The 27,397-nt window shown below is 33.6% G+C and overlaps 1 protein-coding gene across 1 annotated transcript in view; it reads left to right on the top strand.

Annotated features, from left to right (window-relative positions):
• The first annotated feature begins 1,119 nt into the window (after positions 1-1,119).
• TMEM161B (transmembrane protein 161B) overlaps positions 1,120-27,397 on the top strand; it is a 43,520-nt gene continuing 17,242 nt past the window's right edge. Inside the window, exons 1-4 of the mRNA XM_049769134.1 lie at positions 1,120-1,218; positions 15,107-15,190; positions 17,369-17,466; positions 20,821-20,977. Coding sequence (XP_049625091.1) covers positions 1,145-1,218; positions 15,107-15,190; positions 17,369-17,466; positions 20,821-20,977 — 413 coding nt within the window. The 5' untranslated portion in view covers positions 1,120-1,144. The remainder of the gene's footprint in view (positions 1,219-15,106; positions 15,191-17,368; positions 17,467-20,820; positions 20,978-27,397) is intronic.

Raw genomic sequence — 27,397 nt, 5'->3', positions numbered from 1 at the left:
TGAACTTTTTAGTTTCACTGCATCTTTGCCCAGTTTAGCAGTGCTCTATTGTGAAATTGATTTTTGTAGATAAATTATTTAAGAATTCATTCCCTTAAAGATAATAAAAAACATAATTTTTAAATATTAAACAAGTGTTTTGTATGACATTAAATTGACTTTTAAATTAGACTGCGAAGCAGATTATTATAATGACTCTTAATTAATTCAGTTATTTAGGTTTTGTTAACTTGTGGGCTGGAGAAATAGCTCAACATACTTTGTATCTAGGAGGCCTATATTCAGTCTCTGTCACCAGTTGGTCCCCTGTGTATTGTGTACTGCCTGGTCCCTTGAGTACTGCCAGGAGCTACCCTTGAGCACTTCTTAGGAATGATTTTAAGAATCATGCTACTTTTATATATGTATATTTTATTTTTGTTACTTCGGCTTCGGGTTCATATTTGGTTGTGCTCAGGACTTACTCCTAGCTTTGTATGCAGGCATTATTCCTGGCTAGGCATGGAGGACTATTTGCAGTGTCAAAAATTGAACCTGTGCTATCTCTTGGGCCCCCAAAAGAAAATCCTTGACATTTAGTGTTGACTAAGCATTTAAGACCAAAGTATTTAACTGCTGAGGATCAACTTGGGCTGGCTGTGTGTTAGCACTTCATCTGCTGTGCTGTTTAGACTTTCAGCCCCTGTCTGTTAATCAAAAATTTTTTTCATGGATATAACTCTTTAGAGTAATAATTTAAGTTTAAACATATATTTTTGAATCTCTAACTGCTGAAATAATATATATTATTTAATCACTGTGAAATATAAAATGATTTATGATTTTGTTTCAAAAATACCAGTGCCTTCACTAGTGTCTACTTGCTTTTATAAACTTCTCCAGTTTTCTTCCCACAAGCCTGCCTGTTTGCCTTCTCTGCCTGTAGCCCCCCACCCCCCACCACCAAGTGGCAAGCTTCCTATTGAAGCCCCAGTTCTCATGCACTTAGTCTCTGTATGTAATTTAAATAGTAAATTAATTTTTCTTAAACTATAATTTAAAATGATAATAGAAAAGTTTCAAGCCATCCTTAATTCTAAGTTTATTCATTAAAAACATCTTTTTTTTAATGCAGGGCGTGATAGGTATTCAGCTGGTTGTTACCATGGTTATGGCCAGCCTCATGCAGAAGATTATACCTCACTATTCCCTTGCGCGATGGCTACTGTGTAATGGCAGGTAAGGCCAAGACAGGATGGATGTGACCATTGCTTTTCAAATCTCTTACTTAGTTTACCATGGTGGTAAGCTTCTAGAAATTCAGTACCGTTTCCTGTTTTCCAAAAATATGGCAAAAGAAAATGAAGTGAAAGAATTAAATTTTCTTATTTTATCTCTCTTGAGATAGTAGTTTTTCTGTTGAGCACACAAGTTTTGGTTCTTACTCATGAATTCAGTCCCCCTATGCCTCAGCCCATTCTGTTTATACCAGGGGTCTCAAACTCAATTTTGCTGGGGGCCGCAGGAGGCAAAGTCGGGGTGATCCTTGAGTGCAAAGTCAGTAGTAAGCCTTGAACATTGGGGGGTGTGACCCAAACAACTAAAACAAAACAAAAAAAGAATCCTCTAGGGCAGTGGTCGGCAACCATTTTTATCAACTGAGCCAAAGCCAAAACCACGATTGAAATTTGAGAGCCACACAGGGCGCGCACTGACAGGGGCTAGGAGTAGAGTCCTGATTCTGGAGCGGCCGCCCGGCACACAGAAGAGCCAAAATAAAAGTGTGAAGCCGCAGCTTGCCGACCACTGCTCTACGGCAGGGCCACAAAATGTTGTACGTGGGGCCGGGAGTTTGAGACCCCTGGTCTATCTATACCTTCAGGACAATGGTTTCAGTTATTTGTTTTATTTGTCTTTTGGTTTTCACCCGCCAGCACTCGGGGGTTACTCCTGGCTCTATGCTCAGAAATCGCTCCTGGCAGGCTCAGGGGACCATATGGATGCCAGGATTCAAACCACTGACTTTCTGCATGCAAGGCAAACGCCTTACCTCCATGCTATCTCTCCAGCCCCTTTTCAGTTAATTTAAAAAAAATTAATATGTGGTGGTGTATAAATTGAAGTACTTCAGTATTACTACAAATACTTTTAAATTGTAATTTAAAACAAAAACCAAAACAAAAGCCAAAGAAGGAAAAGTATGAAAACTCATGCTAAAATCATAGATATTTATGAAAAGAAAGTTGTTGAAAATTCAATTTCATGGCTTTCATAATTATCTCCAATAAGAAAACATTCTTTGGGGCTAGAAGAGTACACCAGTTAAGGTACTTACCTTGCACACAGCGAAACCTGGGTTTGGTCCTAGACGCCCCATATGATGAGATTATCACTCGAGAAATACCTGAGTGCATGACCGCCTTGAGCACAGCTGAATATGACCTCAAACAAAAAATAAAAATATTGATTTATGTTCATTATCTTTTGTTTCTACATTTCCTACATTATTACAAAATAATAGATTATATCTCCTAAATACTTCATATACTGCTAGACAAAAAAGAAACTTTTACTTCTAGATCACTTTATTTTTAAAGTTTATTTCATAGAATTTTTCTACTTATTAAAAAGTAATTAACATATTTCTATCAGCTTAAGTCATTTAGCATAATTTGATTTACATATTTTATGAAGTAATTATAAGAGGTTGTTTGTCTAACATATATCTTATAAGAAGGAAATAAAAGGGTGGTAAAGATTTCTTTGTGATTAGGATTTATAAGTAGTAAGAATACCTGGTATAAGAACTCTTGATTCTACCATAGAATTTAGTTGTTTTAATTATTCAAATTCTTTATGCTTTACTGTTTTGCATATCAGTGTTTAAATATGGAAAGTATTATTTACACTTTAATTTTTTAAACACATACATGTGTAGAATGTGAAATGGTTGTATAAAAATATGTACATATTCAAATGCATAGTTTTAGTAAAACTGAGAATTCTTATATCTTTAGTTGAAAAGCTATTTGGAACTAATTTTTAATAGGTTTATGCCCTCTTGTTTACCTTTCTTGCGTAACAAAATACCTTTTTTATAGTTTATGAAAGAATAAGCATAAGCTGGGCAAATTATCTTGAAAACCTAATAAATCAAATGATTAATAAACTAGATAAAATACAATAATATTTTCTACTAAAAAGAGAATCTTTTGCTACTGTTTGTGTTTGGTTATCAGATTCTCTTGGCTTTGGGGCCTGAGAGATAGCACAGTGATAGAGCATTTTGTTTGCCTTACAAGCAGTAGATCTAGGACAATGATGGTTCAAATCCTGGCATCCCATATGATCCCCCAAGCCTGCCAGGAGTGACTTCTGAGTGCAGAGCCAGGAGTAGCTCCTGAGGACCACCGGATGTGAAACAAAACAACAACAACAAAAAAAACAGGAAGAAGAAAGATTTTTTTTGGCTCTGAAGATCTCTTGTGCTATAGTAGTCTAGATAATTTTTCCATGATCTTATGCAATTTGCTTTCCATTTGTTTCTATATGTTTTGACCTATAAGTATTGAAACTTCAGATTTTGAAAACCTGATTTTCTTCTGCTCTTTACTGCTGTAATAATGTGGAATAATTAAATCTTTATCTTTTTTTGACAAGTATGTTTCCTTTTGTATACATACTGGTAATTTGAGGGTAAGCTCAGACTTTATATTTAGAATGAAAATTGATATATTTTTGTGATCTTGACTTGCATTTGTAGACATATTAGTTTTAGTGCTAATTAATGCTGTCTCTAATGTCAAGTTAGTTCCCAAAGATTTCAGTCAGGATTTTCTAGTAATAGTTATTCTTTTTTAATAGTTTCTTTTACACCTTTATGCTTTTGTGAGGGTGATGGTTTGGTTTGAGGGACAGGTAGGAAGGAGATTTGGACATACCTAGCAGTGCTCAAGGCTCAGTACTCAAGGAACACTTCTGAAAGGTGCTTGGGGGACCTATGTGTTGCCTGGGATCAAATCAGACAGCATAACCTCTTCTACCCCTTCCTCCTTGTTATTGTTATATAATCCTAAGGGTTTTTGTTTTTAAACATCTGGTTTTTAATGTTAGTTTTGAAATTTGACATCATTTCAGAAAGTCACTTGCCGAATATTATTGCTAGTTCAACTATCACTGGTTTTACTTTTGAGGATAATTATTTCATCAAACTTTTGTGACATTACACTGTTCTAATATTGAGAAAATATAAAATGTCCAGTGTCTCATTCATAATATTGCTGAGAAATGAGTTACATTTTAGACCATGTGATACTGGTGAATTGAATGAAAAAATTTAACAATATTATTATGATAGCTTGGTGTAGTGACTGTATTGAATAGAACTATGACAGTGAATAGACGCTTGCATACCACTATCAGCTAGTGAGGACAGCTGGAGGAATTTTATTATTTAATTTCTGTCTGTATTATCTTTATTACCCTATCAAATTGTAAAGAAATTGTGATTTTAAAAACTGGTTTCTTTTGTTATTATGTAAATTATTCTTTGTTAATATCTTGTTGACTTCATCTGACTTCTGTCCTATTTGGACTTAATTAATAAGTAAGCTTGCCATCTTTTGAATAAGTAAATTCCTGAAAGGAATAAGTAATTTTTGCTTATAGATAGCATCTTATTGATTTTTTTATATAAGAACATTGACTATTTTAAGTTCTGTTATAAAATATGTATTGCTATTAGTATTATTACCTCATTCTAAAAAAGAAAAATTACTCTAGGTCTTTTGTTACATTTTCTTTACTGTGTAATACATTATTACTGATAAAATTTTTATTTCTTATCTCACCTGGGTCATTTGAATTTCTAGTTTGAGCTTGGCATTAAAGGAAATGAATTGAGATATATTCTGACCTCATAAGGTTATATCTTAATTTTATAAGATTGTTATCTAGTTTCTTTAGATAGGGCTAAATGGGTTAATATAAAAAATGGTTGGACAATAGTCCAGGTAGATCCTATAAAAGTGTTGTTTCCAGGAATCAACTCACCTTGAAGAGTGGTAACTTGGGATTCTAAGCTTCTCTCTCCTATTTTTTCTGCCTCATTAGCATGCACTGTTAAGATGTTGTGCCAAATAGCCATAGAGATTGGACTATAGATCCTTCAGAAGATTCCAGGGATCAGGCTAAGAAGTAGATACATCATTTCTATGCACTAATCATTGTCAAAGGACTGGATAAAGTGATAAATATAGTTTTAATTGTAAAAGAACTTGTCTAATCTTTCTCTGGTAGCTGATTATTGTTTACATAGTCACAAATGAAAAACAAGTTTTAATTTTAATTTTATTCACGCACTGAGAAAATACTTAGGCTTAATCCTGCAAATGTGTACAATTTAGTGTTTGACTTCTAACTGGCTGCATCAGTTTGCACATCTTATCCTGCAACCAAGTTTTAAATATGGTGTAATAGACAAATAGAATTGCTGAGTTCTATTGGCAATTGACAGAGTAATTTTTTTCATGTTTTTTCTCAACTTTTTTTTTTTAGTTCCCCACATCTCCAAAGACATTTTAGAAGACGTTATTCAGAATGTATGCTGTATATCGTTTATTTTTATTTACTATGTTAATATGACTTATCTTTGACTATTTAGCCACCATTTATTTTAAACTGAAAGTTACATCAGTGTAATTTTGGTACTAAAAGCCTGCTATGTATGAAAAAACACCTATTTTTTCAAATCATACCTCTCACCACTTGAGATTAAATTTATCCCACAGTTTTACATTACCAAATTATATTCCATTTATTCTTTCTAAAGAAAATATTACTAGTTTTCCTTTTATATAAATAAGTTTTCCTTTGTAAAAAAAAAAATAAGATAGATTTTCTTGAAAGAACTACTTTAACAAAAACTTAATTACCAGGATCTCTTATGCACATAACCTATGAACATGTATTCCTGACCTTAGAAAATTCAACTCTGAGTCTAGTGTTTTGATTACTGTTGTAATCAAATTGGTTTCTCTGTCCATTAGTGTAAACTGTTTCCTATAACATATGGAAAATTTCTTCTAAGGGTTGCCCAAATCTTTGTCCAACATACCACTGTTTTGTAGCCAAGTACTCTATTCTTTCTATTGTAATTAAAGTTCCTTTTTGTTTTGAAGTTTGCTTGGCTCCTTTTCATGGAGAGGTAAGTGATAGGTTACATTCTTGTACATTTGAATAGTGGGTTTTGCATGATGAGTAGTATTTTGCTTTACTTCTGTAGTAGCTTCTTTGCTGGATCTGCTTTCCATTTCACTGATTGTTCAGTTCAAACATTAGGAATTTTTCTGTACCCTTTATCTCCCTAGGTTCTCTTTGGTTTTACTTTGGTCTGCTACTTTTCTTCATATGTCTCTCATTGAAAGCACATTATGGCCAATTCTGATTTGTTTCATCCTACTTCTGGTAAAGAGGGTATTACAGTATTTTTCATATTCAATTGTTTAATTCTTTTGCCTGCTCTCTTTTGCATGTTGCCTGATCTGCAAGTTCCCTTTGGTGAAAGAAACCTACTATTCAAATGCACAGTAGGTGGGACCTGTGACCTAAGGGAAAGAACCTTAAGCTACCTACTTCCCTTTTGGAATGCCTAAATCCTTGCTCTCCTTGCCTTAGTTTTCTTAACCTCCAGTTCCAGAAATCCTGATATTCTGTTAAAATTTCCAGTGAATAAGGAGGGAGTGATTATTTGTAACAATGGATATTTTAACTATATGCATTGAAAGGTTTTATGTGTTTTAAATGGTATTTGCGTTCTGTTTAGAATTTTATTTCAATTGTCAAATTTCAGATTTAGAATGAAACTGAAATTGTCTTTGGCCTGTGTTGTATACTTTGAAATGGGGTTTTGTATAATTATTTTTTATTAAAAGTTTTTAGTTTGCTTGTGAAACAATAAACTTTTCTGTATTTGTCCAGTGTTTAAGAGTTTCCATTATAAATTTTTGAAATTTTTATTTCAGCAATTTAATGATATATAATGCCATGTTGGCTTTATTACTTTAGATTGAATTGGCAAGTGGAACAAGGGAAAGTGGGGGGGGGGAAGGTAAATGTCATAAAATACATTGAATTAATATATTTAAAAGAGGTTCACTATTTTTATATCTTTTTAATAAATTTATTTTAAGCTAAATTTTATTACAAACGATACCTGACTATGACGTAGAAAAGATAGTAAGTTACTGAAGAGAAATAAAGAAATAATATACTTTATTTCTACCAGCAAGGACAGTCATTGTAAATGTTGTATTTTCTTATAATCTTTTCATCCCCTGCATTTTCTTTAGTAGCATGGTTGTGATTTATTTTGCATGTGCCTTTTGCCTAACTTGTTAACAATAAAATTTATCCTTTTATTTTTGTAGCCATCATTACTATTTACTATGTTTACTCTATTGCCTAATAAACATTTAGACGTTTTCCAAAACTATATTAGAAAGGCATGGTGTAGCAGTTGCAAGAAGACTGCAGAGTTTTCTTTGCTGAGATGATGTACCAATTAATAAAAAAGTTTTAAAATTTTAGAAATTGAGAGGCTGTTGCAGTGGCGCAAGCAGTAGGGCACATGCTAACCTGGGAAGGACCGAGGTTTGATCCCCTGGTGCCCTGTATGCGATTTCTGAGCGCATAGCCAGGAGTAATCCGTGAGCTGACATCACCGGGTATGGCCCAAAAACCAAAAAAATAAAATAAAAATTTTATAAATTGAGACTACAAAGTACAGTGGATCGACACCATCTGGAATGTGATCTTACTGTGCATGCAGCATTGGTTGTTGAAGAAATTGGTCCTGCTATATTTCCAGGCTTTGCTTTGAATTCATGGTCCCATAGCTTAGATGGTCATTCCTTAGATTTTTTTTTTCTTTCCTCAAGTGTGCTTTCCTAGAACTGGAGCAGTAGTGTAGCAGGTAGGTTGTTTGCTTTGCATGTGGCCAACCTGGGTTTTATCCCAGGCATACCATTTGGTCACCCAAGCCTGCCAGTTGTAATTTCTGAGAGCAGAGCCAAGAGTAACCTTTGAACATCACCAGCTATGACTCAAAAACAAAACAGAACAAAAAAATTGCTTTCCTCTCTTGGCCTCACTTTCAAGGTTATTGAAACCAGAGATTCTTACTCTTTCCTTCGTACAAGTAGACCACAATTATAGACATGAAATCCAAAATTTTGTAGTTAATTTTGAGCCATGAAGGAAGTGTTCTATAAGGGCCTCGTTCCTGCATTTGTGGCCCATACCCCCATCTCTTACAGCCATTATCTGGACTTTGTTTCATTGACCATTCCCTCTCTATTGTGAGTGACATTAATTACTTTTTTGGTGGGGGCACATCCAGCAATACTCAGGACCAACTCATCTCTTTGTATTTAGGAACACCTGGTCGTGAGTGGGAAACCATATAGGATGTTGGGGATCAAACCCAGGTCAGCCAAATGCAAGACAAATACCCTACCTATCTCCAGCCCTTAATTATTTTGAGGGATTATTCTTGTTAGCATATATTACATATATTTTACTAACTCCAAATAAAAGTAACCACAACAAGAATCACAGGCCCCTCTTCCCTCTTAACATAAAACATCCCATTACAATTTCTCATACCATATTTTCCAGCATATAAGACGACCGGGCGTATAAGACAACTCCCTAATTTTACAGTTAAAACATAGGTTTAGGCCTATATTTGCTGTATCAGACAGAATGTTCCTGTGCTGCAACTGTATCTTCCACAGTGAGCCAATCACAACAAGCAAAGGTCCAAAGGTTATACTGTATAGACTTCCTCTCTGATTCTGGCCAATCTGAGCAGACCTTTTACAGTGTAGATTTGGTACAGAACACTGTATAATTTGCATGCATAAAAAGCTTGCTTGGGTTGGCTGAGGTAGAGAGGTGGTCCGAACAGCCTGGCAGTGATTGGTGCAGGATCGAGTTGGAAAATTCCTTTTGTGGCAATATTCAGATAATTTTCATTCAGCGGCATATTGAAGCATTTTTCGGGATATATTCGACATAGAAGACGACCCCCGATTTTCGGTTGACTTTTTTTGTTTCAAAAATAGTCTTATACGCTGGAAAATACGGTACTTTGGGCTTATTTTCATGTTTTTGCTTATATCAGTTTGTTAGATTGCATTGTTTTACATTTATTTTTATTACCTTCTTCACTTTTTGCTGTACTTCAGTTTTTCTTTTTGTAATTTTAATTGCTAAGGACTTGAGTATTAGTTATGTAAGGTCCTCAAATCATCTGTGAACTTTAAATATTTTTACAGTTGACCTCTTTAAGTTTTACTTAATGTCTCCAAGATACCTAAAAAAAAAAGCATGTTTAAGTTCTTGATTTCTTTCTGTTCTGTTTTATGTCTATAAATATACCCTCTCCATTTCTTCAAGTCAGAAATGTTGATACCACTCCTTTCTTTTTTTTTCAACCCTACCCTTTTAATTCATTAGCAAGACCTATTGTTTTTATGTTCAAAATAAATTGCTGCTATTCATGCCTCTCTAATAACACAGAGCAGAAAAAAAAATACCTTTTTGTTTGTTTGTTTTGGTTTTTTGGCCATACATCAAAATCACTCCTGGCAGGCTAGAGAGACTGTATGGGATGCCGAGAATCAAACTTAGGTTTGTCTTGGGTTGGCCGCATACAAGGCAAACACCCTACTGCTCCAGCCCTTGGAAAAGACATCTTAAAATATAATTAAGATTAAATTTCTGCACCTGCTTTTAAACTATGATAAATTTACCATAATCCATGAAACTTTTCATGATTAATTCTGTTCTTATTTGTTTTGGGGGCACAGAGATGCTCAGGGCTTACTCCTGGTTCTTCATTAACTCCTGGTCATGCTTCAGTAACTGTATGTGGTGCTAGGAATTGAACATGAATGGATTAGCTGTATGCAAGGCAAATACCTTACCTGAAGTATTGTCTCTCTAGACTCCTCATATTATTTCAACCTTCCCCATTTTTTCTTTACTTGTAGTATTGCTGCTTCATAGACTTTTGAGTAGTGCTGCTTTTCTACTGTTACCCCCAAACTTTTTTCTTATTATTTGCTTCTAGATAGTCCTAGTCTCTGCCTGGAATGCCTTTTCTTTTATACCATACCATACCATACCATACCACACCACACCACACCACACCACACCACACCACACCACACCACACCACACCACACCACACCACACCACACCACACCACACCACACCACTCCACTCCACTCCACTCCACTCCACTCCACTCCACTCCACTCCACACCACTCCACACCACACCACACCACACCACACCACACCACACCACACCACACCACACCACACCACACCACACCACACCACACCGTTCATCTCTGAAACATTACCTCATTAATTCCTAAGACTTTTCTACCTTGTTCACCACTTGGTACTTTGTCCCTAACAATCTATGCTGTTCTAGTACTTGTTTAAATTCTGCACTAACTAGACTGTAAGTATAAAGAAAGCAGGAGCATTGATTGACTTTATTGTATATGATTGAATGTTCATTGAGTAGCAGAGTACCTAATCGTATTCTCCATAAAGATTGATGAATGAATAAATAGATGGGTAGGTGAGTAACAGACTCTAAAGTAAGTAGTTCTAAAAGCATCCAATACCTTTAAATTGCAGCTTTGAACTATAATTGTTAATAATGAATATAACTTAAACTGTCCAGTAAAAACTATAATAAAAGCAATCTATCTTAGAAAAATGGGTTTGCAAAATAAAATTAAACAATTTAGGTATGTTGCAAAAGAAAAAGATTTTTAAGTCTTAAAAGTATTTCATTACATGACTTTAAGTGTACTTTATTTTTTTCTGTATTAAAATCACTTTCACTGGTTTTTTCACTGAAAATCTTAAACAATAAAGCAATTTTTGTCTTTTTAGATCAGTTAAGTGTTCTAAATGTTGCGCTCTGACTCCTTAACATTCATGTAGTCTGTATTTGTGATTTACTTGCTAAAATGTATTTGTAAACCTCATATCTATATATATCAGTAATTTTAGATCATTTATAAACTTATGCAGATAGGCAAATATATTTAATGGTCAGACACCACATGTTCTGAGCCAAAGCTGCCTTGTTTCATCTCATAAACAAGTGTTTTTGTTATTCCTAGTCTGTTTAGTGTCAAGTCTTTCACATTTTTGTTTCTTGTTGGTGTTTTTACTTTTCAAAGTGACCCTGCATGTACTGTTCCTAAGTAATGAAAGCTATCTCTGATGTGCCTTTAGAGACGATTTCCAGAATGATGTAGTCAGGAAAATACTTGACTTAATACTGTAAATATTAGATAAACTTTGTTTAGGCATGAGTTATAGTACAGTTGCTTGTGAGTTTAATGTTCATGCATAAGCGATATACATTAAAATGTCTTTAGACAGAAACATAAAACAAAATTGAGTATTGATTAGTATTGGAAATATTGTGACCACAGGCTCTTGGGTGCTTAATAGTATTTTCTCTAGGTGCAGTAGCTCATTGTTTATGGAGACTATAGAATGTAATAATCATCAATAACAAAAAATGACTATAACTTTAAAGTCTAGATTTCAGTCAAGATTTCAATAAGTATTTTCTCACCCATGTTTAATTAAGGAATTGAGTCGGGAAGTTTGGGACATCTATTTTGAGATCTTGGAAACAAAAGGACACTATTGAATTTACCTTAGTTATTCATTTGAACACGTCTGTATGGCAGTAACTACTAGTTTTGAAGTAGACCAAAAAAAAAGTGATTCATAAAAGTTTTAACTCAAGGCACTCAAGTGGGTAGGGTGCTTGCCCTGGATGTGACCATTCTAGGTTTGATTATTGGGCATCCCATAAACATCACTAGAAGTGATTCCTGAGTGCCGAGCCAAGAGTAACCCCTGAGCATTGCCAGAGGTGGCTCCAAACATTTAAAACAATTTTTAAATAAAAGAATCTTTCAGTTAGGGAATGTTCCATTTTAACTTAACTAATCAGATACCTGCTATAGTTTAATTTTGACATTACCTAATTTTAACACAGATTTCACAAGTTTAAGATAAATCTTTCATTAGAATGTTCTGGCTACTCATGTTTCTGACTGATTGGTTTCTAGCAACCACTTCAGATTCTGTAATTTTTTAATGTAATGAATGGCAGGAATTCAATAAAGTGCTATTTTTAAGATTAGATTTCACTATAAATAATACATGTAAGGGAACACAGGAAAGAACTCATGGTGCCATGCTATATTGCTCTAAGTCAAGACAAGTTTGATGCCCAGAGATTTTAGGAAATTTTGTCACCTGGGTTTGATTTAAATTCAAAGGCCATATGATTATTACTCTCTATCCCTTCCCCTTTGTCTAGAAGTTCCAGTTCTACTCATTTTGATTTATACGACTAGTTTCCATTTCAATGATAATTGGATGACCACTAAAATTTTTCTAGTTGGCATAATAAAACTACCCTTATACAAGAAATTCCTAGAAATTTGAAGTTCTTTGCTAAGAAATAGGAACAAATATCCTAGAGAGATTGTTTTATATATAGTGAAAGTTAAATTAGGAGTTTGTTAAATAGGAACTTGATTTTTACAGTAGAGATCCGGAGGTATGCCAAGACACAAGAGTATGTGGAATAAAATGGCAGTAAAATTTGGAATGTTCAAAAAGGAGTAAAGATTTAGATCAGGGATCAGAATGGTTCTAAAGTTCTCTTATTTTAGAATTTAGAATTTTTTAATTCTAAATTTTCTATTCTGGTTTTGAACTCTTCAAACCATGTTTATTAAAAATAAAGTATCTGGTTGTGGTTGAAAACGACTGAAGAAATAGTGTTTAGTTCATAAAAGGCTGGGTATTAGGTCACAATTATGTATGCATTTAGATCTTGTCATATATATTTGAATTTTAATGAAAAATTGAAAACATAGAACAAACACATATAATGAATCTAATTATTATAAGAAAATTTTGTGTATTCATTACAGTTAATAGTAGATAGCCAAACTTTATGGTTCCCTTCATCCCTCTTTCCCTCCATTATTTTGTGGCAGACTATACGATTCTTAATATCACAGCTAGCTTTTTAAATAATTTGATCCTTGAAATAAGTTTTTATATCTGAATGAATACATTGCTAACATTTTAAAAGTATTTACGATAATTTGAGATTTGTTTTGTTTTGGTTTTTTATTTTGTTTTTGTTTTTGGTAACCAAAACAAAAACCAGGGGTTGCTCCTGGTTCTAGGCTCAGAAATTGCTCCTGGAAGGCTTGGGGGACCATGTGGAATGTAAGGAATCGAACTGGGGTCTGTCTTGTGTTGACCGTGTGCAAGACAAATGCCTTTCCACTGTGCTATAGCTCCGGCCCCAAATTTGAGATTTTTTATAGTTAACAAATGGAGGTCTGGCAGTTTTAGATCTGTTTCTCTTTTATAACAACAGGAATTTTGCCAAAGTACTACTGTTGCCTTTTTCATTGCTTTACCCTGTGAGAATCTTAGGAAGGTTTCAAATAGACATGCTACTTGAAAAACTTGTAGTATGGAATAGAGATGCTAATGAATGCTTTGAGGAGATTGCCCAAAAGAAGGAAAAGTTGTTAGAGATTTTGTCCTTATTAGAGGTAGGGAGGCAAAGTTTGTACTTTTTAAGATTTAAAGAACAGATTAATCATAATGTGGAGAGAGCATATTGTAAATAAGATCTGAATACTAAATTTAGATGGCTGGTACTTAAGTTTAAGTGACATAAGAAATTTAGATTGCAGTAGTGATCAGGAGATAAAAATTTGTCTGTTTGGATGTTTTGATTGCATAGTACAGGTGAATATATCCAGTTGTTGGAGCCCTAACTGAAGAAGGTTAAATATAGCCAGAGTAAGCTTTTCTTTAATTTTCAACACAAGGTTTTGAATTCTCAAACTAAATTAAAGGACGTTAAGATAGCAAAATGAAACAAAATCTGCTTATAATTTTGAGAACATCATAAGACCTTGTTTTTTGGCTTGAACTTTTGGGGTTGGTTTTAGAGCCTTGAGCCCTGACAATGCTCAGGGGCTACTTTTACTCTGTGATTAGGAATCATTCGTAGTGCTGCTTGGGTGATGGACTATTTGGATGCTGAGGATTGAACTGGAGCTGGCTATGTAGCTCCCAAAGACCTCTTTTTTTTGTTTGTTTTTGAGCCACACCCGGTAATGCTCAGGGGTTACTCCTGGCTATGCGCTCAGAAATTGCTTCTGGCTTGGGGGACCATATAGGACGCTGGGGGATCGAGCTGCGGTTAGTCCTTGTCTAGCGCTGGCAAGGCAGATGCATTACCGCTCTGAGACACCGCTTGGCACCCCAAAGACCTCTTTTTAAGACAACTTAGTTCCTTCTCTATAAAAGAAGGATGTATAGAGAATTCTAATATATATTAGAATATATCTAATAATATCTAATATATTTGTTTGTTTACCTGTAGAGTTCATTCATTGTGTGTGTGTGTGTATGTGTGTGTATGCATGCGCACGCACGCGTGTCGCGCGCGCTCAAAGCAAGCAACAGGTGAGGGGAAAGATTGCCTAAGTAGTAGTCAATGGATGCAGGGGCCATTCTTGATGGCACTCGGTTAATTCGACCTGATGGGTCACTGTTAGGACCAGAGAATGCAGCAGGACCTGCTGTACCAGGGGCAACCAGTACCATACCATATTGCTGTGGGGGCCTTGTATTGTGGGAGATCCAACCAGGTCCTGTGCATGCGAAGCATGTGTCCCCAATCCTGTGCTTTCTCCCTGGCCTATTTAATTTACTTTTAATAGAAAACTTGCATTATTTTAATATGTATAATACAGTGCCAGTTATAAGATATGACTCATAAATAAATAGCTTTATAAGATCATTAAGATTTACTAAATCTTAAATTGGTATGTTTCAGATTGGAACTTTCCCACTCATTTTTCTCTTCAGTGTCACCCTGAATAGGAATTCAGTAAATAATTTTAGAATAAATTAATAATTAAATACTTTAATGTCAGCTGCTGTATTTTAATGGATTTTTTTTCCTATTAGTTTAAGGTGGTATCAACATCCTACAGAAGAAGAATTAAGAATTCTTGCTGGAAAGCAGCAAAAGGGGAAAGGCAAAAAAGACAGGTAAGTCACTTTATGTATTAAACAAAATTATTACATAGAAATATTTTTGTTAAGCATAAATGGAAAATTTGCCATTATTTTATAAGTAGTTGATAAATTTTGTGAAGTATAAAATGGTATTAATGGTCCTTTAAAGAAAAATTTTAAGGGACCAGAAAGTGAGTACAGAGGGTGGGTTGCTCACTGAGTTCCATCTTGGGTATCCCATGGTCCCCCAGGCACCATCAGGTGCAATTTCTGAATGAAAAACCTGGAGTAAGACCTTTGAATGTGACTCTAAAACAAAAGAAAACTTAAGATGTGATAATCCAATAGGAAAGTTATTCTCTCACTTAAAGGATAGTTAACTTTATTCTTTGTCTTTAAATCAGGAAATGTTAAAAAAAATTTAACACTGGGCTACTTGGAGACAGATCCATTAATGTGTATACCCCATAACTCATATACAGGTATTGGCTGGGGATCTTCAGGTTTTTGTCTACTATTCATTACTATGATACTGAGCAAATTCACCTACTTTTGGCCTCGTTTTCTTCATTATTTACTCTTTCTTATTTAGCTGCTGGATATTATTAAATTGATATTTTTAAATTATGGAAAAAGTGCTGGCCTCATTGATTTTTCAGAACATCATCTATGTGTTGGCCTTAGTTTTCTCAGGGGGCTGACTTGTTAAGACCTCAAACTATAGTTTTAATGTATTAAATATTGAAGACAATAGATGAAAACCAAATCCCATCTATGCCATAAAAGTTTTGTCAATCTAGGCTAATAAATTTCTTTAATAAAATATTATCTGGCATAAAGCTAAAAAATTGAAATTCTCACTTCTAACATTATTACTGTTCTATTTTCCTTGTCATTCATTACAAGCACTGAAGTACATTGGAATATTAAGTGTAAGCCATCCTTTCTATTCTAAAGTTACTTTTTTAAATAAAAGTACAGCTACCAAATACAGTGGTCAAAGCAATTTTACATCTGATTTTCCTTATTTTATACAACAATCCTAGGTATTGACTATTCATTGACATTTTGCTAATGAGGAAACTAGAGAAGAACTGTTAAATTGTTAGAGTTCACATAGCTAGTCAGGGTTTTAATTCAGGTTAGGTTTTTGTTTCTGCTTTTTGGCTATTTACCTATTCATGGCTACTGTATTCACCATTTGTAGAATTTAGTCATGCATAGTATTTTATGAATATTTAAAATCATCTGTTAAAGGTGGGTGGTCTGTGCTCATGGCTTACTTATAGCGGCTCACAAGAAAACATATAGTGCAAGGGATTGAAACTGAATCAGCAGAGTTCAAGGCAAGCGCCTTGACTCCTTTATTCTCTTTGGCCCCAAACATTTGAATTTTTACGTGAAAATGTAGTCAGCGGTCTTTACTATAATAATTTTTATATTGAAATGCTTTATGTTTACAAAATAGTATACTAGCAGCACTTTTGTTACTAATACAATCTGTAATTTTACATTTATTGATGTAAAATATTTTTACCAAGGCTTTTACTTTATTCAAGAATGTATACAAAATTGTTTCTTTATTGTATTAGTATCCAACCTTAGTTTTATTCAATTTGTCTCTAAAAATCAAGTTTGGAAGTAATTAAATCTAAATAGAAAAGTTTCTTTGTTTCATCTTTATTCTTAGTAAAAAGAACTTCAGATTCAGGTTAACCTTTCACATTTCTGACTTTTATGCACATTAATTTTAATATTTCTTTTTTAATTTTTTTATCTTTATTTAAACATCGTGATTACAAATATGATTGTAGTTGTATGATTACAGTCATGTAGTTTTTAATATTTCTTAAACTGATTGCACATAATACAGGTCTTTTTAAGGTCTCTATGTGTGTCCATATGCATTTCAAGGAAAATGTGCATTTTTTAAATCTACTTTTTCTATTGTGCTAAAAGTTAGGTCATCTTTAAATCTTTCAAAATGGAATAAGAGAAATGGCATGAAATGCCAAGCAAGCAGTCAAAATTTATATTTCTGTCAAAAACTTAGGTAACTCCCATATATATATATTTGCATTTTTAAATATATTTACCTCATTTTATGAAAATATTAAATTCTGCTTTTACACTGTGAAATTTAAACTCTGCTTTGTAATTAGTTTGATATAAACACTTTTTTGTGTGCCACTTGTTTAATTTTTTTTATAGGAAATATAATGGTCACATAGAAAATAAGCCCCTGACTATTCCAAAGGATATTGATCTTCATCTAGAAACAAAATCAGTTACAGAAGTGGATGCTTTAGGTAAGGGAAATTTTTGGTAATGTGTTTTGTAAATCGCAACTTTACTTTGTGCTAGTAAAAGTGCTCCTGTTAATTATGGCTTGAATTTTTTGTTTGTTTTTTTAATCATTTGTTCAAATTATGTAGACACTGAATCTAAGAATTTAGATACTCAAAATATTTTTATTTTAATTGAGTTTCTTTTTCCATTCACCTTATTTGTAGTAAGCATTATAATTTTTTGTTTTCAAAAGAGACCAAAATATTTTAAGCTTATTAAATACAACTTCTGTTAGTGTTGAAATCTTGGTTAGTTTTTCAAATTTTATACTTTTGGCAATGTATATGCTCTGTTACATTTTATTGTGTGACATTCAGATATAAATGCCCTTGTATGTTTGTATAAAGTAAAACTTTATGCTTAATTTTAGTAGAAAGCAAAGTGGTTCTAGAATGGTGAACTAACTAGATCAGGAGTCAGAAAACTTATTTTCCTCTCTATTTTTTTAATTGTGTAATTATAAATTGTGTAAATTATAAATTTTAAGATTTAGATTGCCTAAAATTATCTTAAGCTTATGGAAAAAAGGTAATATTTAAAATTCTGGGTTGAAACCTGGCTTTTTATTAGAATCATTTGAGTAACTTTAAAAATAAAGATTCCCATACATATTCTTAGAGATTCGGTAAATTTAGAATGGGTTCCGGAAATTTATATTTTTACAAAAGATACAAGTGGTTCTGTTTTTTTTTTTGTTTTATATATATTTATGATCTTGTTATGAAGTGCTTTTCTTATATTAACTTTCAGAATTATATGAGTTGTGTAAGTAATCATCACCTCCTCCTTCACCCTTCCAAACACACACACACACACACACACACACACACACACACACACACACACACACACACACACACACACTAGAAGTTAAATAGCTTGTTTAGGGTTACGTAACAAATATGTTCATTAGCCAGTGAATGAGGACTTGGTATGTTGTAATGACCTTTAAAAAATGAAATTAAGGCTTTAGCATATAGCTTTTTATTTTTGTTTCATTTTACAACTTTAATTTAAAATGTTTGGTACCTGGAATTAAATCCAGGTTCTCATACATGCAAAACATGGGCCTTTAATTGAACTACCCCCAACTCACAATATTATAGTTTTAATAGATAATTTGCAGATAGTGTTGATTTTTTTTCAGCTGACCACATAATAAGTGGTACATTCATTTAATCACAATAGCATGGAGATACTTATTTCTGTTTTTGTAGTCATTTGTGAGTAGTGAGAAAGAGCTTGTATGTTACTGACAGGACTACTATTATTGTATCATATTTATCTTATTGAAAAAAATATACTTGGGACCCGGAGAGATAGCACAGTGGCGTTTGCCTTGCAAGCAGCCGATCCAGGACCAAAGGTGGTTGGTTCGAATCCCGGTGTCCCATATGGTCCCCCGTGCCTGCCAGGAGCTGTTTCTGAGCAGACAGCCAGGAATAACCCCTGAGCACTGCCGGGTGTGGCCCAAAATCCAAAAAAAAAAAAATATATATATATACTTGGAATGAAGTTATAGCTAAGTGTAATTTATATTTTGCTGATTCTGTTAGTAATACCTATATAGCTGTCCTGAAAGTTTTACCACTTTGTATCGTCTGTTGTGAGAACCTCTTAAAGAACACAAAAATATGTAGGTATCATTTCTTTGTCTGGCTTCCCTGAAGGAAGCCTGTGTGAGTGAAACAGGCATAAAGAATTAAGGCATTTACTTTGTTATTAATAAAAAGCAGATGTGTACAGATAGTATCTTGTTATTTCTTTGTTCTTTTTCAAAACCATCAATCCAAGAAATCTGTTTTCCTAGGAAGTTTCCTCCATTTCTCTCTTCCTTCTACAAAGTTATTAGATCATATAGATGATTTTGAAAGAAGGCGAGAGACTGAGGACTAATCACTCTAGAATAAATCTTTCAGATGCTATTATGTGACTCATCACAACAAAGAAAAAGAAATGGTTTGAATCTTTCTATTATTACACATCATAAACAGAATTTGGAATTTTTTATAGTTAATGTTTGATTAATTTGTTTTGATATTTCAAGCAAATCTTTCAGTTGTTTTCTTTTGTTTGTTTAGTTTTCAAAGTACCTTATTCCAGGGGCCTGAGTGATAGTTATACAGGTAGGGCACTTGATTTTTACACAGCTGACCAGGGTTGGATCCCCAGTTCCCTATATGGTTCCTAGAGCCTGCCAGGAGTGTTTCTTGAATGAAGAGTTTAATAAACCCTGAGGTAACATTGGATGTGTCCATCCCTATCCCAACCCCAAATAAAGTACGTTTTTTATAAACATGTGTTATTTAAAGTATCCTCAGGTATTGATTGCATTTTACAACTAAAATTTTTACATAATATGGTAGGTAATTTTGTTGTGTTGCTGGTTAAAACATAGGAATAGATCTTTATGTACATGTTTATTTCAACATTTTTAGAAGGCTGTCTATAAAAATGATGTTGCTATTTTGGACTACAACTGGCAAAAAAGATAAAAAAGAGAGAAGTCATTTATTTTTAGAGAATTTTAATTTTAATGTAAATCCTTAGAGATGGAATAGTTTGAAGGCATGATATTTTTTTTCCTTTTTTTACTATTTATTTTTATTTTTTAAATTACTTTATTTAAACACTGTAGTTACAATATCCTTCACCAATGAACATTTCCTCCCAAATTATGGTACTATCTCAACTTGTTATATTTAAATGATTGTCAATTTTAAAGTAAGGAATTTTTTGAAAACAAAGTATCCTAATATAACTTCCATTATTTATAATTATTGTACAGATTGAAAATTTTTTAATAGACATCAGGCATTTCATCAGCATTTTTATAAGAAGAAATAAAAAATTGCTTATTTATTATTATATTCTATAATCACAAAATCACTAATCCTCCAATAATGTAGTTAATAATAGTAATAGCTTAACTCTCCACGAGAAATGTAGAATGAAAGTAAATGTTTACTATTCTACAGTATGCTATAGTCCTAATGGTAAACTATCCTGGCTTAGATGGTTTTATTATAATATCTCTGTGAATTATCTAAGAAGATTCAGTTCACTTAGCAGTCATTTTAAATATCAACTTAAATAATTTTTTGGAATCATTTCAGGTTTGATTAATTTATGAGGTACTAAAATTGGTTTGGGGGTGCTAAAATTCTCATTCTACTCCCTGCATTTTTTGGATTTTCATGTCTGCAAACTTTAGTGCATCAACAAATACAATCTACCTTGTTTCAATTATCAGAAAATACTTCTAAGCTGTTTCTGAGAGTTTAAATAAAATCTTTTAAACATTTATTTTTCAGCATTACATTACTTTCCAGAATACCAGTGGTTAGTGGACTTCACCGTGGCTGCTACAGTTGTTTATCTAGTAACTGAAGTCTACTACAGTTTTATGAAGCCCACACAAGAAATGAATATCAGCTTAGTCTGGTGCCTGCTTGTTTTGTCTTTTGCAGTGTATCCTTCAAATATTATTAATAATAATGTATGAGTTTGTTTATTTACAGCTAATACCATTATATCTAATCTCTGATTACAAAAAAGATCTTAGATTGTTAAGGGAATTTTTGTTGCTGTTGATGTCCTCTTTATCGAAAACATTTTTTATAAAAAGTGGTAAATACTTTTTAAAATGAAATACAAGGAAAGATCCCAGTTTCTCGTGGCATTGGAGTCATAATTACCACAATTGAGTATTTCTTTATTAGTTACATCAGTTATTTAAATAGTATGTAGTTAGATGAGAGAGTGTGCAGCAGGTAAGGCACTTACCTAGCACGTGTTTGACCCAGATTATGCTGGTCTTAACCATATTAGAGACAGGTCATTATTTATGGAAATTTTCTATAATTATTTTTTGTGTGATTTGCTTTTCTCTTTTTTCTACTTCTGGAGTGGTTGTTCAGATATTCAGATATTGGTTTACTTTAGCTTGATTCTCAGAATCTGTCATGTATGTTTGTAGTTTTAAAGTTTTTCTATAAAATTATCTACCAACCTTTCTCACTTCCTGGGATTTATATACATGGCACATTATCTACACTGCTGATCCACACACCTGACCCTCTTCTACCTTTCAAGCTCTTTGAATTTCTATTCTTAATTCATTAAAATTTCTAATAGCTCCCTCTTAGAACCTTTCTCTTAATCACAAAACCTAAGCTATGTTATCATTATATTGCCTTTTTTTATGATTTCTTGGTCTTCTGTGTTAGTTGATGTTTTAAGATTTTTTTCCTGCCAAAAATATATTGTTGCTCTGAGTTGCTTTTAGTTGGTTTGTCCATCTTTCTTGCCAAAGGTCTTTCCTTAAAGAGTTCTTAATTTTCTTCTGTTTTCTTCTATATAGCCATTTATTTACTTGCTTTCTCTTTCCAAATTTTACAGCTGTTAATTTTCTCATTTGCTCTATTTATTATTAAATATAAAAATACCTTTACTGTTAATTTGGTGGTGATTAAGATGTGATCAACAGCAAACTAACGAACTGTTTGCTGTTGTTATGCCAGCATTTTGTGCGGGATTTTTTTGGGTGTAGGAAACTGGGTTTTGGCAATGCCCAGGTATTACTCCTGGCTCTGCGCTTCGAAATTACACCTGGCAGGCTCAGGGAACCATATGGGTTGTTCGGGATCGAACCCTGGCCTGCTGTGTGCAAGGTAAAAGCCCTATACACTATGCTATCACTCTGGCACCAGAAGTTTTGTTTTTATTTTTTGTCACATTCTGTTTTGTGTCTTGTTACAGAAAATATTTTTAGTGAAATGTCTAATTTCTTTGCTACTTTAATTACTTTCTTTTATTCATATATATTATACTGTCTTAATTTTTCTCTTAGTTTTTTTTATTTAATTATTCTGTTTGTTTCTTTACAGGGGCACATCCAATGTTACTCAGGAAACACTCTGGCTCGAGTCAGCTGTGTTCAAGGCAGATGCCTAATCCCTTTACTCATTCTCTCCAGCCCCTTTCTCATGAGATTTTTTGTAACAAATGGTTTTTATTTTTAAGTTTTTACTCCTGCGTACATTTGAGTCCTTACTAAATTTTAAATCTTTAGTCCTTTGAATAGTCCATTTTCATGGCACACTTTGTCATGTATAATATCTTGTTATTCCTTTTGGGTGAAGGAGGGTAGTTGCTCCACATCTGGTCGTGCTTATGGCTTACTCCTGTAGTCCCTCCTGGCACACTTCAGGGAATCAAACTAGGATACTACACTATCTCTTTATCTTCAGTATCTTTATTTCTAAGGGTATGTGAATACTTTCTTTAATTTGGGGTGGGGACTTTTTGGCATTCTGAGCCACACCTAGCAGCGCTCAGGGTTACTCCTGACTCCCTCAGAAATTGCTCCTGGCTTTCTTGGGGGACCATATGGGATGCTGGAAATGGAACCTGGATCAGTCCAGAGTCAGCTGAGTGCAAAGCAAACACCCTGTAGCTGTGCTATCTCTCCGGCTCCATTGAGCACTCTTTTTAGCTGTTTATTTTTGGAATGCTGGGAGCAAACCCAATGCCTTATACTCAGTTAGCTATGTGCTCTACCACAAAGATACATCTAAGCCCTAATTTTTAAGTTGTTTGTATCTGTATTGTTTTCTGAATCTCCACGTGTCACTCCCACCACCTCCTTTTTTTTTTTAATCACTGTCATGTTGAGATTTGTCTCTTAACATGTTATAAACTTAGAGCATCTCTCTTTTTAATTTAAGAATACTCTTAAAAATTGGAAGATTTTTGGGGGCCTGAGAGATAACATGGAGTTAAGGCGTTTGCTTTGCATCCCATATGGTCCCCTGAGCCTGCCAGGAGCCATTTCTGACCATAGAGCCAGGAGTGGCCCCCGAGCGCTGCTGGGTGTGACCCAAAAACCAAAAAAAAAAAAAAAAAATCGTAGATTTTTTGCAAATGACTACCTGTTATGAATTTATGACAGTTTTTGTGGATGTTTTAGTAAGGACTTGGAAGTACCCTTGGGGAACAGATATCAGTGAATTCATGTGGTTAGACTGAGCATTCTTTCCAGACTACTGTCTTTTCTTCCATCTGTGAGGTGCAGTTCTGATGGCCAGTATTATGGAAATCAAGGAGGCTCAAGCACAGCATCTAGTATTGAGGCATACACTTAAATGTATATATTCTTTTTTTTTTTTTTTTTTTGGTTTTTGGGCCACACCCGGTGACGCTCAGGGGTTACTCCTGGCTATGTGCTCAGAAGTCGCTCCTGGCTTGGGGGACCATATGGGACGCCGGGGGATCGAACCGCGGTCCTTCCTAGGCTAGCGCAGGTAAGGCAGGCACCTTACCTTTAGCGCCACCGCCCGGCCCCAAATGTATATATTCTTATTCTATCCCTTATTTCTAATTCTTTATTGCCTAAAAAGATAGAAAAAAATTACATAGTATCACATGTAATCATAGTCTTCAGTTTCTTGCCTTCATATTGTAATAATTCAAGATTTTACTAGAGTTGGTGAAGGTCCATGATGAGGCAAGGAAAATCCAAGCTTATAATTATTAATATAAAGATATATAAAAAAATCATCTATTTTATACAAATTGAAGTCTTTTATTTTATTATCTGCTGTGTTCAGTTTCTCAATATTTCCACAAGTTTTTATAAATGAATTTGCTTTCTTACTGAGTTCCTCCTCTTCTAGTGCTAGTACATTAGTGAAGTCTGAAAATGAAGTCAGTTATTGCTTGTTCCTCTCTTTACTCAATTCAAACATTGGCAATTCTTTTCTGTTCTCTTGTTAAGAATTTTCACTTTATGTGAGGTTTATTTAGTCAGATTTGGGATGAATCACAATAAATACATGTCCTTTATATTTTATTTTCAGAGGCTGGGTATTAATTAAAACTGTAGAATATGAAGATTGGGTATTATTTCACTTGTAAGATATTCCTGCATAGTAGGTGTGGAATATAAAGTAAAAGTAAAAGTCAAGTTCTTAAAATGCTGGTTTAGGAGCCAAATAGTAATGTAATCACTAGGATGATTGCTTACCTTGTCATAGGGCAACCCAGGAGTGATCATTGGCACCACTTATGGTAGAAACCCTGAAAACTGCCAGGAGTGATCTAGACAGAGAGCCAGAAATTAGTCCAGAGCACAGATGAGTGTGGCCCTAAATTCCAAAAGCAATTTTTTATTATTATTTAGCATTAAATATGCAAAAATGCCACTGAGCGAGAATTAAAACCCATTACTAGAAAAAAGTTGAATGAAACAGAAAATATTATACCTGGATATTAGTACTATGTCATATTTCTTTTTCGTACTCTGGAATTCTAATCATTTATAGATGCATCCAAATTTTATTTGTGAATGCATATTCTTGAAATTCTGTTCTATTTAATTTAATGCTGCTGTTTACTTACCAGAGAAATTAGAAAAATGTGCTTAATAGGTACTCTTTATTGTTTTTGTGAATACATTTTATCTTTCATTTCACTATTAGTGTTCAATAGTGTGAGAGTAAAAGTCTCACACAGTCTTAGTACTGAACTGGCTCTGCTTAGTTTAAAGTAGTGCACTCATGAAAGGCATCAAACAATAGCATCCCTGCAGGAATCCCATAGCTAGCCGTCTCCCCATCCAGTAAAGACTGAAAGTTCTGAAGGACATTAGACTCTCAGCTATTTTCAGCCAACTTTGACCCTCCACAACAGGGAAAGAGAAGGAAGAGAAAAGTAGACTCTTGTGTAAGCTTGGGTTATTTTCTTTTAAAAACTTGTAGAATGTGAAAAATGACACAATGCTTTCATGGCATACAAGAAGACTATTAAATGCCAGGTGTTCATATTAACACCAACAAGAAATCTGTTTATAGCATATCTTTTATCTTAGTTATAACATATCTGGTATGCTTTTAATACCCCATGAACAGAGTCTAGTTGCAGCAACCTTTGTCTGGCTTCTCTTTATAATTCTTATTGTATGTGCCTACTTATTAGTCAAACACATGTCTCCATTGATTACATAGGACAATAGCTTTTTCTACTTAAGTCCAGAGTTACACATAAACCAGTAGACTTAGGAATTATTTGCAGTTTTTTTTTTTTTATTGATAAAATGTTCTTTGTTAAACTGGTCTCAAATTTAGACACATGAAACCTAAATAATTTATTTTGAAATGAGGGAAAATTGTTTTAAGGACATTTTCTCCTGTCATCTTACTCTATCACTTTTTAAATTTTATACAATTATGTTGATTAGAAAAATTGAAAACATGAGAATCACACTTCTTAAGTGTGTGACACAGAAGTCCTGAATCTGGAACTTGAAGCTGAACCACCTCTTCCCATCAGCTCAGTTTTCTGCATTAAGTTGTGTTTTCATCTCAGGTATCGCATCATCTTCCAATCTTACTTCTAAACACAAACTAATTCTCAATTGTACCATCTTGCCTAATGTAATTTTAAGGACCAAATGACCAAGTCTGTGTTTCAGGTCCCTTTTCAGCCGAGTTACATAGTATGGAGGAGATAGAATTAAGAGAAACCATACAGTGAGATCAAAGCAAATCTCGTCTTTTTTTTAGACCGTGGCCTATGATATCTTAGTCACTGGAAAATGTTGCTGATTTTATTACATGAAGCATTTAATTTTCATGTGTGATGAAAAGTAAAAATGCTGAGTGCAAAAATTTTGTAAATCTGACCTTAAAAGTAAAATTTTGAAAAACTGAAAGTCTGACAAAACGAGTCTTTTCTTAGGAATAAGCTGTATGACAGAGAGTAATATTGAGTCAGTTACATGAATTTGAGTGAGAAGAAAGCTATTCTACAAAGAATGATAAAAGCTTCTCAGTAGTCCTATTATATTTGGTCAAAAGACTGAATCATTAGTCACATGTCCACAGTGCTTGTATTTTACTGTGTGGATGGTTTAAGGTACAAAAAGCCCTATTATGTATATATTTAAATCTGTGTCTTAAAATTTTAATTTACTTTGGTTGCCAGACATGCAATTATACAAAGCAAAAAGTTGTAAAGTGGTTAAAATTGGAATATATTGTAAGATTTTCTGGTTAAGTAATCAGTTCTGTCTGCTATTTATAAATTGAAAAATCTACAAATTAACTACTATATATATTTCTTTGCTATAAGAAATAGACAACTACAGCAAAGAAACAAACCTAGGTCAGTTTTGGAGCTATTGAAGGGTTCTAAATTTCTCATTCTTGATAAAACGAAGTTATATTAATAAGAGCAATGAAGCCCTAAATCCTGAAGTAAACTGTAAATTTGCTGAGAAAGGACCAGAGTAAAACCTGGATTATAAACCAAAATACTTTGTCTTGAATTTTTTATATACCATTATATGTTGAAGCTCTCTTTTGGTAAACTTTTATTATATTTGATTATATTAATGGTGCCAGAAATACTTTAAGTCAATAAAGGAGTTATGTAGGGATTTTAAATGGAAAATAAGGACTTTATTTCTGGTTATAAATTTATAGTAATTATGACTTTGAAATTTTATTTAGAAAATGATATATTTACAAATATAATTTATGGATTGCTTTCATTGCCTTGCCATATTTTGAATCAGAATATTACATGATAGATTTCCCCTCCTAATTTGCATTTTTTTTCTTTTTTTCTTTTTGTGGGCAAGATGAATTACAAATCTTTCACAGTAATATTTAAGGCACACAATAGTAATGAATGAGGGGCATTCCCACCACCAGTGTTGTGCTCCCTCCACTCCTGTTCCCAGCATGCACACCTCTTCCGCCTCTTCTACCCCCCCCTATAATGCTAGTACAGCTGTTCCCCCCATGTACAGCTTGATGTAGAATGGGTATCATTTCTGTTGTTGTTGACTTTGGATTTTGTGTTCAAGTCTGATCATTTTTTATTTCC

The sequence above is a fragment of the Suncus etruscus genome, chromosome 2 (genome assembly GCF_024139225.1).
Source record: "Suncus etruscus isolate mSunEtr1 chromosome 2, mSunEtr1.pri.cur, whole genome shotgun sequence".
Classification (NCBI taxonomy): domain Eukaryota; kingdom Metazoa; phylum Chordata; class Mammalia; order Eulipotyphla; family Soricidae; genus Suncus; species Suncus etruscus.
The sequence above is the reverse complement of the archived record's forward strand: the minus strand, read 5'-3'. Positions and strand labels throughout refer to the sequence as shown.